This window comes from Myripristis murdjan, chromosome 4 (genome assembly GCF_902150065.1).
Source record: "Myripristis murdjan chromosome 4, fMyrMur1.1, whole genome shotgun sequence".
NCBI classification, from domain to species: Eukaryota; Metazoa; Chordata; class Actinopteri; order Holocentriformes; family Holocentridae; genus Myripristis; species Myripristis murdjan.
Window position 1 is genome coordinate 30,333,663 of NC_043983.1, and position 16,804 is coordinate 30,350,466.

The 16,804-nt window shown below is 41.8% G+C and overlaps 1 protein-coding gene across 5 annotated transcripts in view; it reads left to right on the top strand.

The window, feature by feature from the left end:
* The window catches only part of mcf2l2 (MCF.2 cell line derived transforming sequence-like 2), a 146,561-nt gene that overhangs the window by 125,323 nt on the left and 4,434 nt on the right, over positions 1 to 16,804 (top strand). For 4 of the 5 annotated variants that reach the window (XM_030050507.1, XM_030050510.1, XM_030050511.1 and 1 more), the window contains one exon: positions 4,065 to 4,184. In XM_030050507.1, the coding sequence (XP_029906367.1) occupies positions 4,065 to 4,184 (120 nt within the window). Of the gene's footprint in view, positions 1 to 4,064; positions 4,185 to 16,804 lie in introns of those variants that run through there. The other variant, XM_030050508.1, reaches the window with a different exon arrangement.

Here is a 16,804-nt window from a genome sequence, read left to right on the forward strand (position 1 = left end):
GTGTGAGGCTCAAAAACTGAGACCAGTTTTCCCAAATACAGTGTTACAACTTCAAGCATTAGCCAGTCACATCATGACAAAAAAAATTAAAAAAAAAAATAAAATAAAATGAAATATGACGGCAAGTTGCCATTAAGGGCTTCATGCATCAACAAAAACCAAAGTCTATCATCAAAGCCTTACTCTTAGACTAGAGATGGCCACCCAACGTTTCAATGGTGAGGAGAATAACACCTGTAATAAATGTTGGAGGGGAGGGGTGATAAACGAGGGGAGTCGAGGGATTTAAGAACAGCAGTAATCTCACCATAATCCAAAATGGCCAAAAGGACACAATCGATTATCTGCCTCCCAGTAAGCGCTGGAAAATGTGTTCGTTTTTCCGCTCTTCTACTCTTGTGTGCTTTAACTTTTAGAGATAAGACACACATGTAGTATTCCTTGATAAGATTTTCAAATGTGAGAAATTTCATCCCGAACCGACCCAGTCCTGTCCTGCCGGGCCCCCGTCACGTTCGGCCATAAATCATTCTCCGGTATCACCTCCTCCTCCTCCTCCTCCGCCTTGACAGCTCTCCACACGTCCCACGTTTCCTCGCCGCTCATCCTTCACATTCCTCTCTTTTCTGCTAAATCCCTCCCCAATCCCCCTGAAAGAGGAACCTTCCACTGCTTAATTATTTCCCATCGCTGCGTGTCTCGTTAGCGGCGCGCGCTGACGACTTGACATTTAAGAAGCGAGGGAAGAGAGAGGGAGGAGAGGGGGGATTATAGCGGCGCAGGTCTATTGGGTATGTCAGGCTTTCCAGCTCCATTATAATCTGTATGATGTACAGTAGAGAGCTGAGGATCTCTCCATAATGGCAGGCGCACACACACACACACATATAAACACTTAGGCATGTAGTGCACACACACACACACACACACACACATACACACACACTGCTGCAGTCACATTGCAGCGGTGGCCAAACCGGATGTTCACATGAGAACCAACTCTACCTGTCCGTGCGACTTGGCGATGAAATTTGAATGAACAGTCACGCAGGCGATGATCCCTCTAAGCCGGCGGCGTCCCGGCGACCAAACAGCACAGCGGCTGATTTCAGAGATGAGTTCCTAATCTCTGGAGGAAGTCGCCGCCGATCAATGAGTTCGGCTACTGTAGCGCCGTACGTGGAAGGGTCAGAAGTCACTTTGAGGTCACGGTTCACGTTCCTTAATGCCAGTCACATTTTCCCATTGAAAATGCCCTGAAAAAACGCCCTCGTCTAATATTGGGGGTCTAAGCAAATACACATGTATTGTACTTGCATATGTTCCGTGCTTGAATACAGCACACTTCCCCCACTCTGGCACGGTTGGAAGGGGTGTGCTCCAGCACGGTACGGGCGTTCATGCACGAGCACATGCACGGTCATGCACGCAGCGGGCGAACGTGGATACAACGTAAATCATGCAACTTTCCTCCTGCCTCCGCAAAATCGATTAATGCGCAGCGCGATTACCGGCGAATGGCTGCGTCGCGCAATCAATAATCAACCATGTTGTCTGTGTCGCTGTCCATGGTGCTGCTGCAACCGTGTATAAACAAAAGTTGATCTATGATGAAAGGTATATATGGCAGTCTGTGTGCACCGAGGCACCGGCCGGTATCAGGAGGGCCGGCCGGTGTGCGCCGCCACCCGCTTGAATGTAGCGTCCAGCTGACATGCCGCTCCGGCTGTCAGTTGGACGCTTTCTGAAGTTACCTTAGAAACTGTCGAGGTAAATAAACATCCCTTAACTCCTTAACCCTGGCCATGAGTGCAATGTGAGACGGTGGCGGTCTCAGAAAGAAGAGCTAAAAAAAAAAAAATGCCCACAGCCAGAGAAGGGCTTTTCGTGGTCCACAAACTGGTCGATTCAACGAGACTGACAGGAGGGTGTGCGGTTTTGTGAATGAGAAACGTAGTGAAGGACTGCCCGTTACGAGGGCTGTGATGCAGCAGAAAGCACTTGAAGTGGCCACAGAGCTCAACATACCCCGCACTGAGTTCAAAGCTAGCATGGGCTGGTGTTGCAGAATGCAGTGGCGGATTTAAGAAATTTGGGGCCCAAGGCAAAGGCAGGCATGGGGCCCTCTGAGATGAGAGGACAACACACAAAACAGGGGCCCCGAGACACACATAATATGATAAGCATTCTGCTGGCATTTTAGCAAAAGTATTTTAATCAAAAACATAATTAATGTGCGCAAATAAGTAATAACTGTATTAACCATAAGTGTATGAGGAGTTTTATGGGGCCCTCAGGAACTTGGGGCCCTAGGCAACCGCCTAGTTTTGCCTAATGGTAAGTCCGCTCCTGGCAGAATGTCTATATAAAAAGTATTTTTCCAAAAAAGGGTCTTGAAAAAGAGGGGTCGTCTTTTATTCGGGTCAATACGGTATCTATTACAACCATATGTATACTTCAATACCATCTGTATATTTCATATTTATTACCATCTGTATATTTCACATTTCATATCTCATATTCTTAGGTTAGTCTTTATTGTATATTTTTAGTCTTTATTGTCTTTATTGTATATACTTCTGCATCTATTCTACTCTATTTAACTTTATTTTATGTTTCTATTGATGCTGCTGTAACATAAGAATTTCCCAGTTTGGGATCAGTAACAGTAAATCTATCTATCAATCTATCTATCTATCTATTAAAGGCACAATTCACATTCAAATGCTTAATTCAAATTCAAATTCAAATTCAAATACTTAAAAAAAAAAAAAAGATATTTTCCCCATTTTACCCCCTAGTGTGGAGATGCCAGAGATATCCAAATCCAGTTTATAAGCAGGCCTCAAGATGTGCAATCAGCTAAATGAGAAGTTTCTGTGATAAACTGATAAATTAATGATTAATGATAAATTATGATGAATTAAGTCATTAGAGCCAGCGCTACAAACTGCTCATCAGCTGGAGGTAAAGCTGTAACCAGCAGGATCATCGTTGCTGCACTGATTAGTTTAGCAAACCTGCTGTCAAAAAAGCGAAAGGCTGACACAATTTTACACAAAGGATAAAAAGGGTAGTTGTTTTATTTTCTTTTGGGAGATTAATGGCAAACCTATACGCTATATGTTTGTTGCATTTCTCTCTTCTGCTTTGTGTGTTTTGTCATGTGCCATCCTGCAGATTCTCATTGATTGGTCGGCTACAAATTGATTGATTTAAAATAGTAAATCAGAAAGAGGCCTACAATATCCATGTGCTGACTTGAGTCATATTGACATTAGCAAAAAAAAATAAAAATAATCCAGCCCTCGTGAAGGTCTCATTTGAATGAAGGAGACCCACTACCTAATAGGAGTCTCACACCCCTGCCCCACTGCAAAAACTCAAAATCTTACCAAGAATATTTCTTATTTCAAGTCAAAATGTCTTATTTCTAGTCAAAATATCTCATTATGCTTAAAATAAGACATGATCACCTAAGAAATAACTTGTTTTTAGACAATTTTCACTTGTTTCAAGCTAATTTTCACTTTTTTCATGTGAATTTTCATTTGAAACAAATGAAAATTGTCTAAAAACAAGTTATTTCTGAGGTGATCATGTCTTATTTTCAGCATAATGAGATATTTTGACTAGAAATAAGACATTTTGACTTGAAATAAGACAAATATTCTTGGTAAGATTTTGAGTTTTTGCAGTGATGCAGAGAGTTTCTGTGCGATTTGGCAAAGTTTCCAGTCGTCTCGTTTCACCCCAATGTAACGGGGCGGGATGGGAGCTGATTTGTGGAGCTCAAATTGTCAAGAGATTACATGTGGAAAAACTCGACAGGAAAAGCTCTTTGCAACAACAACAATTCGTAAATATCTGACAGTTGGAGCTTCACCAACGAATACCTACTCAGCTCCACGGGGACGCTGGGAGACAGGGAGGATCAGACTGGAAACCTCAACAAATCACACAAAACTGTACTGTTAGACTGCCCTCGGGGTAAGTGGGATTTTTGCTTTTGCTTTTGCGCTGTGGTGAACTGCTCCTTTAAACATGTCCGCCGTGTTCTGCAGGGTGACAGCGGTCGTTTCCGAGTGCAGCTCACCTACGAGTCCCGGGCAGCGAGGGACCTCTCCCTGGAGTCGGGAGACCTGGTCCAGTTCCTGGAGGAGGCGGAGAACGGACACTGGTGAGTTCCCATTGGCTCGCCACGGGACTTTGGGGGTGTCAGTCGGCGAGCTTGTCCCCGCCCACTCGTCGTCCTCGCATCGGCACAGCGCTGCGTTTGAGATTGTCGACTGAGCGGGTCCCCATGTGCCTGTTCAGGAACGTTTTGTTCCCAGAGAAAAGGTGAAAGTACCACATCTTTCCAGTTTGTCCCAGTGCAACAGGAACAAGCACGTCCCACAAATAAACTGACTTGGCACTTCTGCTTTATTTAGGAGGCACGTGTGGAGCGTCTCGTTCACACTGCGTGTCCTCAATAAACTATAATTGCTGTGCGAGTCGTCTGTTTCTGCTCTTATTTGTGAAACGTGCTACCGTTTCCTTTTCTGGGCTCGCCCATTTGATATTTTTGTCCGGGCGCTCGTCTGTTGTCGAGCCACATTCTCCTCCTGCCCAACAAAAGGACCACAGTCTGCCTCTGACTGATTATCATTTTTTTATTGATTTCTGCTTACTTTTTAGCTTCGGTCTCAGTCCCAGGAGTTATTGTAGCGTATCACTATGTGCTTAAGAAAAATGAAAACTCAGCCTATTAACGTCTATGTACTTTCTTTTTTTTTTTTTTTTCTTTTTTTTCCCATGGCTGGCTGTAGATAAAATATCTTGCTCATCACATTGTGGCATCAGTAATAATGAGTCAGTGGTGAGGAAGGAAGGGGGAAGGAGGCAGATGTAGGCAGGAAGTTGAAACGGTATTTAAAGCAGCATCGGACTGTTATCACGCAGGACGCATTATTCTCCTACACAGAACGCAAACTGCACTTCTGAGCATCGCTTCGAACAGAGAGAACGAGAGCTCAAGGGGCGCGAGGAGCATTACAGCTCTCTGGTTGCCATGGAGCAGCCTAAGCTTGGTAACCTGAGGTTAAAAAAAATAATAATAATGTGAAAATAACAGTCGACCAGAGAAAGTTAGAGAGAGGAGGAGGAAGACGAGGAGCTCATTGATGATCGAGGATGTAGGTAGACTTAATACTGCTCATCTGGGAAATGTGTGCACTCTGACGTTCATGCAGTACGAGCCACAGAGTATCTACATGTCCAACTTGCACAGGGCTGGGTCCCAAAACACACCATGTCCAAAATGCCAGGCTCATCATGTGCAGTGTGGAGGAGAGACACGTCTTCTTTGACCAGGCCATGTGAGACCAAGGCCTTAAGAGGCGCATTTCTATGCAAAATACTGCATTCACAATGAGTTACTCTTTGATATTTATAATTTGGATTTTCCGTTTAACTTATTATCTCATCCTAGGCAGTGTCATTCATTTAGCCGCCATGATGACCCATCTGATACAAAGTATTACAAGATAGGAATGGTTGTCAACAAATCCTGTTAATTGTATGGGCATTATGCAAAGTGACCTAGGAAAAATTGCAACACGGAGAAATGATTAACTGAAAAAAATATTGCAGGGGATTTTGTCAAAAAAAAAATAGGTCGCTTCCCACACAATTACCGGTGTCACTCATTCCAGAAATGCAGGATCCTTACAAGTTGTATCTCATTGGAAAGAGGACGAATCAGGCTTTACAACGGTATAAGATAAAACACTATTGGGTATAAATAAAGGGGAGAAATTATAGACTGAAAAAGCGGTGCAGAACTTTTTGCCTAGTTTACATAAATCATTGTTTTAACATGGCTGTCAATGGGAAATTGGGACATCACCTATTTCAGCATTTTTCAATACTTTCCACCACTGGGATTTCTTAGGACTTTTGATATGTTACAACCAACATACTTATGTGACTAAAAAGTTGAAAGAGTTTCTGTTGCAATTTTTCCTAGGTTCAGCCCCTTTTTGTTACAAAATGCCTATACAGTAAAGGGACACCCTTTTTCCAACTTTCCAGACTGAGAAAAGATGACACTTGAACCGAGCTAGGCTAACGACTCCCATAGATTTCAAGTCTTTATGCTAAGCTAACACAAAATGCTACCTGTAGGAACCAAACCACTGGATCTTGGGAAGTTGGAAAAAAGGGGGTTTTACCCAAAACGTTGGACTAATCCAGGTGGGTGCTGGTAATATGTAACAGGAAAACTGTACAAGCACTACCTCTTAAAATGAATGAATAATTACATTATCAACCTCTAAAACACTGCATTTTTGTATTCTCATGTTGATGCAGAAAATGATGCAGTATAATGCAACAGTTTTGGTGCCAACGTATTCCCACAAGGCTAAGATTTCATTGAAAGTCCAGCTCTGAGATTATTCTTTGATATTTATCATTTAGATTTTCAGTTTAACTTATTATCTCATCACAGGCGGTATCATTCATTTAGCTGGAATGGTTGTCAATAAATTCTGTTAAAGGGACAGTCCATCCAATATTTTGGGCAAAATACCCTTTTTTCCAACTTTCCAGACTGAGAAAAGATGACACTTTAACAGAGCTAGGCTAACGACTCCCATAGATTTCAAGTCTTTATGCTAAGCTAACAGGAAATGTTACCTGTAGGAACCGAACAATGGATCTGGGGAAGTCGGAAAAAAAAGGGGATTTTACCCAAAACGTTGGAATAATCTGTTAAATTCCAATAATCCAAAGGAAGGTCAGTCAACCAGGTGCTGGTGATATGTAACAGGAAAGCTGCTGAAGTACTACCTCTTAAAATGAATTAATAATTACATAATCAACCTCTAAAACACTGCATTTTTGTATTCTCATGTTGATGCAGAAAATGATGCAGTATAATGCAAGGGTGTCGGTGCCAATGTTTTCCCACAAGGCTAAGATTTCATTGAAAGTCCAGCCCTGAGAGTACATTCTGACTTCTGTTGTCAGGCATATTGTCTCCACCTCCGCAGTGGCCCCCGTCCTTTGAAGAAGAAAGGTGTGAAAGTGAAATACAGCCGGTTGTCCACTCTGATTGCTTCTCCACAGATAAATTACGCAACCCTGATTAGCTCCGTCTCCCCGCGAGAGAGTCAGGGGCCCGTTTTCACCGTTAAACAGGCGGCGGACGGCGGTACAAGTCAGTGTCGCGGGATGACAGACTTTTCACAAACGACGCTTAATTTACCGGCCGCCGCTCACTCCTTGATTGCATTTTCGAAACATGTCATCGCTTTGAATCGTGCCACTTGCAGCTCTAACGAGATTACGGCGTGTTTTCAACCTAGAAAATGTAGCTCTTACGGCATCACCAGAATAATCAGAGTAAGTTGCACGCAGTACTTTTATATCTCGGGCTCTCTTTGCTTTCCTGTGCAGGGATCTAGTTGCCTGATTCAAGGATTAAACTGCGGTTACAGTTTCCCTCTGGCACAGAAAAAGGGTTTAGGCCAGACAAAAAAAAGACCTCTGGGTTCCAGTTCCCGACCGAGTGTCCCATTTAACCCCCGAGTCAGGTTATTTTATTGGCCTCTGTGTAAAAATAAAATAAAAAAATAAAATAAAGGCACTATGCGACCGAGTGTGACCTTGTTGGCGTTGGTCAAAATTTAAGCAGGGCTTTTATTTTGATGTATGTTGCACTCGCCTTATATGTGATGTTTTCGCGTAACTTCGGAAAATAACTTCATGGAATCATGCGCCACCGACAGCACTGGCTGGAAAGAATGGACTTCCGCACGGTGTGTGTGATTTGTCCTCACAAACCACCAGCGAAAATAATCCAACTATAAGAGAAAACCTTTGCCGATGTAGTGAAAGAGGTGAAGAGAGAGCCAGAGACACCTCCCTCTGCTAGTAATAACGCTGCTCCGTCCATTAAAAAGGTGGTAACTTATGCAAATATTGAATTAATTATATTTAAGAAGCAACCCATGCATCGCTTCCGACAATAAAAAAAAAGAATAAAATAAAATAAAATCCCTACCTACCCATCCTTCCCATGAATAAATAAAATAAAATAAATCCCCCCTACCCATCCTTAAAATCCTAAATAAAATACAATAAATTCCCTACCTATTCATGCCCTTAAATGACAAGGAACCGGAACCCAAGGTATTTTTTTGTTTGGCCTTACCTGTTTTTCATGGGATGAGGGGGGGTTTGCATGTAAGATTTGTGAACTCATTTATGCCCAACGCCATGGCAGTTCAAGTGCAAAATGACTCTTCTTCCACACAGCAGAGGCTCACATGCATGTGAGCGATGAGGTGCGAGGAGGGCGATTACTAAAAACAACGGGGGTGTCTGTGTTTGCTGGCCGAACAAGTTTCACGAATGTTTGTCTGCTTGAAAATGACATATCGAACTCAAAAAGCCGTTGCAGTCATTCTGTCCCTGCACACAAAGCCCTTCTATTTGGAGTATGATTGAGCCCTAACGCAGAACAAAGAGAGGAGCTGTGGCTTGGATCTATTTTTTTCTCACTTTATTCTCTCCGTGCTGACTTAATTACGGCTTTTTATGTTTTTTTTTTTTGTTTTTTTTCCCCACTGGTGACAAAGTGTGTTAGACTTTTTCAATGGTGCCTCATGCTGTTTCAACTCTTTTGCACTTTGTTAACAGGCAAAGGATTTTCTCCAAAGGCTTTATTCGCTAGACCGAGTGGCTAAAATATTGGGAGCACCTGCTTTTTCCTGTGAAAAAAAAAAAAAAAAAAAAAGATTGATCTGGTGAATCCAGGTGGAAGCAATGACCCGTTATCGATTTCATCTGTTAAATCCACTTCAGACATGAACCGAAAATGTTTGCAAATGAGGTGAAGTCAGATAAAGCGTTTTTTTTTTTTATTTTTTTTTTTTATAAGCTTCAGGGCAGTTGACACATTGCTCAATCCGGGGTGCAATTCAATTTCACGAGGGCACACTCCATTTACATCGCATCAAAGTTTGAGTCAGCCAAGAGGAAAAGAAAGCCTTCAAACTAGTTTAAGTGGACCGCCGAATCCTTTAAGATATCCTGAGGAGGCGCAGGAGAGGCTTGAGACAGCGTTAGAGTGATACAGCCATCTCTGCTGCGAGGCAAGTGAGAATTATGTCATGAGAAGAATTATGTCAGAAATGATCAATAATACACTGATTGTCTAAGCTGAACTGTTGTAATGTGACATTTTGAGCCGTGATCACCAGCATTACACACACACAACTAATATTGAATATTAATAATGATGATAATAATAACGTCATCTTCATCATACTACTACTGCTATTTTTTTTCCCAGCTGAATCAGATTTATTATTGATTCATGTTATGTTAAGAGATTTTTTTATTTTTATTTATTTATTTTTTTTTATTATTATCATTATTCAACATAGAAAGCAGCCTCTGAACATTCAATAGCAGGAACATCTGCTCAACAACAAAATAATAAAAATCTAAATAAGGTTGGGCCACAACAATTATTACAATTATAAGTATCCATGATTATCACAGACAGACAAAGAAAAACACCTGCACTTTCATACAGCTTTTTTTTTTGTTTTTGATTTTTAACCCAGCCCAACACAACCCATCTCCAGAGATCATTCTCTAAATTTCATTATTATATTACAGAGAGGATATTTCAGTACGTTCGATTGCATAGTGAACAAAACGACTCCAAAAGACAGACAAAGCAAAACAAATCAAAACAAAACAAAACAGAAGCAACTCCTATCACAGTTCTAGCAATGCCGAGTGCTTCCTTAATAGCATTGAGTCTAACCTGGTCTGCCCGATTCATCATAGCAACAGAGAGCTCCATAGATAAAGCCTCTATTAATGAGTGATTCCACTGTTGTATAGAAACAACAACCACTACTAATAATAACAATTATGATAAAAATAATAGCAATAATCATTATATTTAATATGGTTTTAATGGCAAGTGTTGCTGTTCAAGATGAGTAAGCATGTATTCATCCACTGTGCAGCCTCCGCCTTCACCTCCTATGGAAACTGGGAAAATAGTCCCTGGTGATTCAAAACATGTGATCGATTCTGCATCTTATTTTGTTCGTCACGCTGCACAAAACCGCCCGACTCGGCCACACGTTATATAAAGATTACTCAGCACTGTCGCAAGGTCTCGTTTTCTCAATGTGGAGCCGCTGCTAATGGCCTGCCAGCACTCAGCGCTGTGGTGTGTGCTAAACTGTTAGCATGGAGCTGAATATATAAAGGGATAATTCACGCTTTTCCATCTGTTGATTGTGTCAGGTCGTGCCCACCCCCATTTACAGTAACGCTATGGGTCACAAAGCCAGGGTGTAAAATTATGGTGGTTTGAGCTGTTTTTTTTTTTTTTTTTTTTTTTTTTTTGAAGGAGAGTTAATGGGCTAAATGGGAGATGGAAACGCTTTATTTGCATAACGATGAGCCGGGGAGCGATGCCTCTGTCAGGCAGCAAACACGACGGCGGAGGAGACGCGGCGCTGCTCGGTGAAATGTTGTGATCTGCTCTGAGCAGGTGTGTGTGCCGTGGATCACCTCCCTTACATGAGTAATCAATAGCCTGTTAATTTACCACAGAACTATAAAAGAGCCACGATAATATGTTGATTTGTAATACTAACATCATTTGAATGTATGCCCCATGCAGCGGTGAAGGAGGGACGGAGTGACCAAATAAATAAATAATAATAAATAACTCTGAACTTGAACTTGGAGGCGTTCTGTGACAGGAAGCAACCAGCATGACGATTCACATAACATCGTTTTTGGAAACCCGCATTAATTCGTAATGTCTTATATCAAATATTATGAATGCGCTTAAAATATGCAGCACATTTGAGATGGAAACCCAGCCACTGTAGTGATGTTTTCAACCAATCCATCACTGTTTGTTGTTTTCACCTCTCAGAAAAAAAACTTAAACATCATAGTTACACCAGTTTCTTTCAGAGGTGTGTACACTGCCTCATAAACTTTAACATGCTTATGCCTTTGACAAATATCCTGAACCCTTTTGCGTCCGCCTTGTTTGAGTTTGAATTGCATCAAAATGACAGTTTTCAAGCTTTTTATGATGTTTAAGCAATTATCAAAATATGAGGTACCTTAAAGCAGCCAGCAGAGGGAGTACGTCTGCAGTTTTCTACTGGAGGATCTTTTGGTGTCCGTGTTCTCGTCATTTTACGAATAAACTCACCAACAGGACCAAAAAAAAAAAAAAAAAAAAAGAACGTATTCCTTTAAAAATTGATTTATTATGGTGTCTGTACTTTCATATATGGAAAGTTTTTTTTTTTTTTTCTTTCGTGCTTCCTCCCACGCTATATCTCCAATCCTCAGCCATACAGCGGCTGCCCTTGTTAAAAGCCTATCTGGAGTTTGGCCCACATTAATCAATTGAGCCTGAGGGGAGAAATGAGAATAGAGGAATAACTGCTCTCTCTCCCTCTCTCTCTCTCTCTCTCTCTCCCTCTCTCTCTCTCTCTCTTTCTCTTGCTACAAGGATTAAAGGCTCACTCCACTTCATTCTGAATTAAAATTTCATTCACTGTAACATTATCCCGATGGGGACATAAAAAAGAAAAAAAAAAAAAAACAGAAAAAAACCCCCAAAAACATGTGACTAGAATGGTCTATGGCCAAATCAGGGGAGGCAGTTGAACAACACAATGCCTTCAGATGAATAATAAATCTCTTCATTTCATTCGCCACTCCACCCCGCCATCTCGCCATTCATCCGCTTCCCTCACGTTCCTGCACAAGAAGGGTCGCTGCGCTTTCAGGAAAGAAAAAAAAAAAAAAAACAGGCTCTTGAATCCGAGGCTGAAAGGCTGTTTTGGTTTCCTGCGAACTCTCTCTCGCTGCGTTTGGTGGTGACTAATACTCCGTTAGATAAAAGCTCAACTTAAAAATGCTTTGAATGTGCTCATTTTTTTTTTTTTTTTCCATCAGCTCATGCATATTTCAGCCCCTAAAACCGTCTTCTGTCGTCTGCATCTATGGGTTTTTGGCACTAAAAGGTCTCACTCACACTCATCTCCGCTCGTCTCGGCCCGGCTCGTCTCTCTTCCTCACTCGAGGAAAATGAAGAATTCATAAGTTCTCCCTTTTTTCTTTTCCTTTCCATTTTTTTTTTTTGTTAGATGAAAGTTAATATAGAGCTGTGTAAAAGTTTACAGGGTGAGACTGTGTGTGTGTGTGCACGTGCATTCATAGGCACATGTGAATATGAAGGTGTACAGCTGGATATGACGTGTGTGTGTGTGTGTGTGTGTGTGTGAGTATGTTGAAATTAATGGGGCAAGGGTGTGTGTGTGTATATCTTTGTGTATATGTGTGTGACAACTGCTGACAGATGCATTTTCCAACACAAGTTTAGTGTGCGCTTCACACCCCGAACACACACAAACACACACACACACACTGTCCCCACCCCAGTGTGTTTGCTGTTGGCAGTGTGCACTATATTTGTATCGGGGCCGAGAACACATTAGCACATCCAATTCTGTCCTGCCAGCACACTAAATCAGAATATGAACAGAATAAAGTGGGATTTTCTTCACTCTGATGCCTAATGTCGGAGGCTGGCAGCAACCTGTTATCTCCACAAAGCCAATTTTCGCGAGGTGGGGGCGTCCTGCTGGCTCAGCCGGCCGCGGCCCGCACCACATGACCCCGGCGTCCTGGACTCGCTCCGTGTCGTCCTCCCAGCCTTTTTTTTTTTTTTTTTTTTCTGTTCTCTCTCTCTAACACGACTGTCTAATAAGGTTCAGAAACTGGCAGCGTTATTTTTATGACGGGCGGCCAGGATTCAAGAAGTAAAAAAAAAACATTCATTTTCCAAATTGCAGTATTACATGGCGGCCTGGTTTTATCATTTCTTTAAAAAGAGTATATTTATTGATTTCATAGCATCAAAGAATTAAAAAAAAATATTTACCTTCTTTTCCTATTTTCCCTCAACACCAAACACATTGTCCACACATATAAAAAAAAAAATTAAATAAAAATAAATAAAAAATCAAAAATTAAACAAAATTAAAGCACACATACAAAAGTAATAATAATAATAATAATAATAATAAAAGAACTAACCAAAACACCAAAACAGAATCAGATAGAACAAGGGTAGCCTGGCATAACAAAGGCATAGCAGCATATTATTATTGTTATTATTATTATTATTATTATTGTTAGGTCTCTTTTGAGAATGAGACCCCATGTCTCAACGAGGTTACTTGTATATAAAGGTTAAAATAATAAGAATAATAATAATAATAAAAACTAAGACCTCCATGCAAATGTACCTGCAATATAAGTGGAAAAACTTAAATGTTATGTTTTTTTTTCCCCCATGTGTGCCAGAAGTCTCATTACTCCCCAAATCCAGTGTGAAACTGTAGAGGTTTTTATAATTTCTACCACCTGGATGGGCATAACACACTTCTGGTTGGATCATCATTAAAAAAAAAAAAAAAAAAAGTCAGACATACAAGACTGTGTCCATAATAACTTTAGGTGATAAGTCAGCTATAAGCCCGAGTGTAGAAACAGCCAATCACTGAGCTTTACATTCAGCTCAGGCCGGTGAAATTGATCTGCTACTTTTGAGCAACTTTATACAGAGATGATTGACCTGTTTCAGCAACTTTGGTATATATTATCAAATGCATTAGAATATAGTTTGTGGCATTAGCTGGTGTCTCAGCCATAGTAACACTCAATGAGACACACTGCGAAGGAAAAAAAGTCATATTTATTGATCTATGACACACTTTCAATCAGCTGGCTTTGTTCCAGTTCTCTCTCTCTCTCTTTCTCTCTCTCTCTCTGTGTCTGTGCGACCTGAAACCGAGCTCGGCAGAATCAATTACGCCGCTCAGTGAAACGCCTCTGAGCATCTCTCTTGAACAAACCTCTCGCCAGAATCTTGATTTGAGACTCCTCGCCGCAGCCGCAGATGCACTTCCTCGTCCCGGTGTCAGGCTGTGCGGCGCGAGGCTGGGGCCGCACGCCGCCTCAAACAGAAGAGCTTTGCCACCTTCAGATGTCGATGTTCGCAAGTCACATGGGTGTACAGCGCGTCGGTGCCTCTCTCTCTCTTTCTTTCTTTCTTTCTTTCTTTCTTTTTTTTTTTTTTTTTTGTTGTTTGCTGTCAGGCTGTTCTATTTTCAGTGGCTGTTTGCAGAGAACAGTGACACCGAGACTTGTGCTGCCCCCCTGTTGCCATCCTGCTCCTTCAGGCTACACAGGAATATGCAATATATATTCAGTCAAGGCCTGTTTAGAGACCTCAGGATGTTTATGTGCACGGTTTAGGCTCTATAAGCTGATAGAGCAACTGTTAATATCAATTTCATGCAGGCTAGTTAACCTCCAGTCCATTATTTTTCACATTGCAGGGAAGAAATGCCTCCATCACTGCAAGACAAATAGATATCAACTTCTGTTGGAGACGCAAACAGAACTGAGAGATGCTCATCCCAGCAGGGTGTAATCCATCGTTTTAACCATCATTTGTTGCAAAATAACGAGCCACTTTGCTCACGACGGGCTTATCTCTTACCTCGGTCTTTCTCAGAAGAATGTGTAAAATGAAGGTTTTTCTTTTTTTAAAATGATTTAAAGCTGCACCATTCAGTTTTTATGTCTTATCCAAGCCTAAATCACAAAGCGGTCACTTGTGGGAAATATTCGCCGTGCATAAAAGTGATAAAGTGAAACTGGAAAATACACGTTTTACGAGTGTATAGGAAAAAAAAAAAAAAAAAAAAGATTAGAGCCTAACCGATATAGCTGGCTGATATTATTAACGATTATTGACTCATCATGAATATATTGGTGTTGGGGTGTATGTTGGCTGGTATGCAAAAAAGATCATTTAAAAACTGTTATTATTATATTGCTTGTCCAATTGACTCCTTTGTTTATAATACTTTGTATAGCAGAGCAGAGTAGACCAACATATCTTACATCAGTACATATCTTTAGTGCAACTTTTTGAATACCAAATTTCATGATTCCTTGCTACAAATGTGCTTTTCATGTGTAGAATAAATATTTATATGTCGGCCAGCATTTGCTCTATTGCCCCTTAGGCATCCTTTGATGTAAAGCAATCACAGTCTTGCTGGTTGAACATGACAAACATCACATAATGTACATGATGTCTGAGTACGTCTTCCAAACTAAAACAATCCGTTCTCGCTGCCGTTTGGGCTGCCAACATGAGAAAATTGCATAGTGCAACTTTAATGCTTAAGGTAACAGCATCATGTTATTGCCTGCCATAATGATGACGTGCAGATATCTGTGTTTTGTCCTGTGAGCGAGTGAAGAACCTCCACCTCCACCTCCTGTGTTTCATGTTCTAGGCTAGTCAAGAACCTTTTAACAGAGGAGACCGGGCTGGTCCCGGCCAGTATACTGCTCACAGCATCTGAAGGAGGTCCCTCATTAAGTAACAACACTGGTACTCCTGACTAACAACCACCAGCCGCGGCCTTGCTGCTACACACTCTCCCACTCACTCACTCCTCCCTCCCCTCCTTTGCTCCTCCGCCGGTTAGTCGCTCCCTCGCTTCCTTGCTCGCTCACATGGCGGTTGGGGCCGGGAGCCGAGGGACGGGGCGGGTCGGGTCGGGACGGGGCCGGGGCCGGGCGGGCCGCTGCTTTGGGAGAGGGCGGGACGGCTGGACGGGTTTCAGGGTGGATGGAAGGACGGAGCGGACGGGGATGGAAAAGCTTCTGGCTGTGGAGTTGAATAAGCAGAGCATGATGTCACGGATTGCAGCACGCTCCCTGTGCGACTCTCTCTCCTCCATCTCTCCCTCTCTCTCTCTCTCATGGAAGCTTAGAGTGGCTGCAGGAGCAAAAAAAAACTATATTTTGTAGGCATGAGATGGTGTTGCATGAACAGCATAGAACTCGTTCCCTCAATTTGTTCATTTTGCGTGCACAATTTACACATGAATTAATCATGTGCCCACTTTAATAAAGTAAGCATTTAATTGTCTAATGAATTTGAATGCTTTGACTGATTTGTTTATTGTGGAATGAAGATATATTCAGCCACAGCAGGCTTTTGACAAGAAACTATAATCTATGCACATTTGTTAATCAAGTTTTACCTCTGCTGAAAAAAAAAATAAAAAAAATAAAAAAATAAAAAATCATGGGATAAGCTCTCAAGGCATCACCTGTTAAAAACACTGGCATGCAAGGCGAGTCAGTGATGAGGATAGTTAGAGCTGATTGGCTCGACTGGAAGGATGCTGCAGACTTTATAAAGTGTTTTTATATGAAACTTCCAGCTCTGCAAAACCAACAACAACAACAACAACAAACACTGTGCAGTTTCACTACCTGTGCACGTTTTATATCTTTATGCAACTTGAGGGCATGTTTCCTCTCACAGTAGCGTCATATGTTCAAGTGCATAATTTTACCACAAATATATATATATTTTTTTGCCTGCAGGCCGGTCATTCTCAGGCTTTGTACTCTCCCTCCCTCTCTTTCTTTCTTTCTTTATTTCTCGGTCACACTGCTCCCGTGCCTCAGTGTTGCCTCTGTCCTCGATCCATCTCGCCTCCATCTCCTCCCTTTCACGTCGGCTTGAAGGCTGGTCCTTGACGTGTTCTAGTCCCGGCCTCGCTTGTTTTTGTTATGGAGCTCTGCACCCCCTCTTCAAGACAAGTACACCCCCCCACAACGCACACACACCTCCACCCCTCCCGCCTCACCCTCT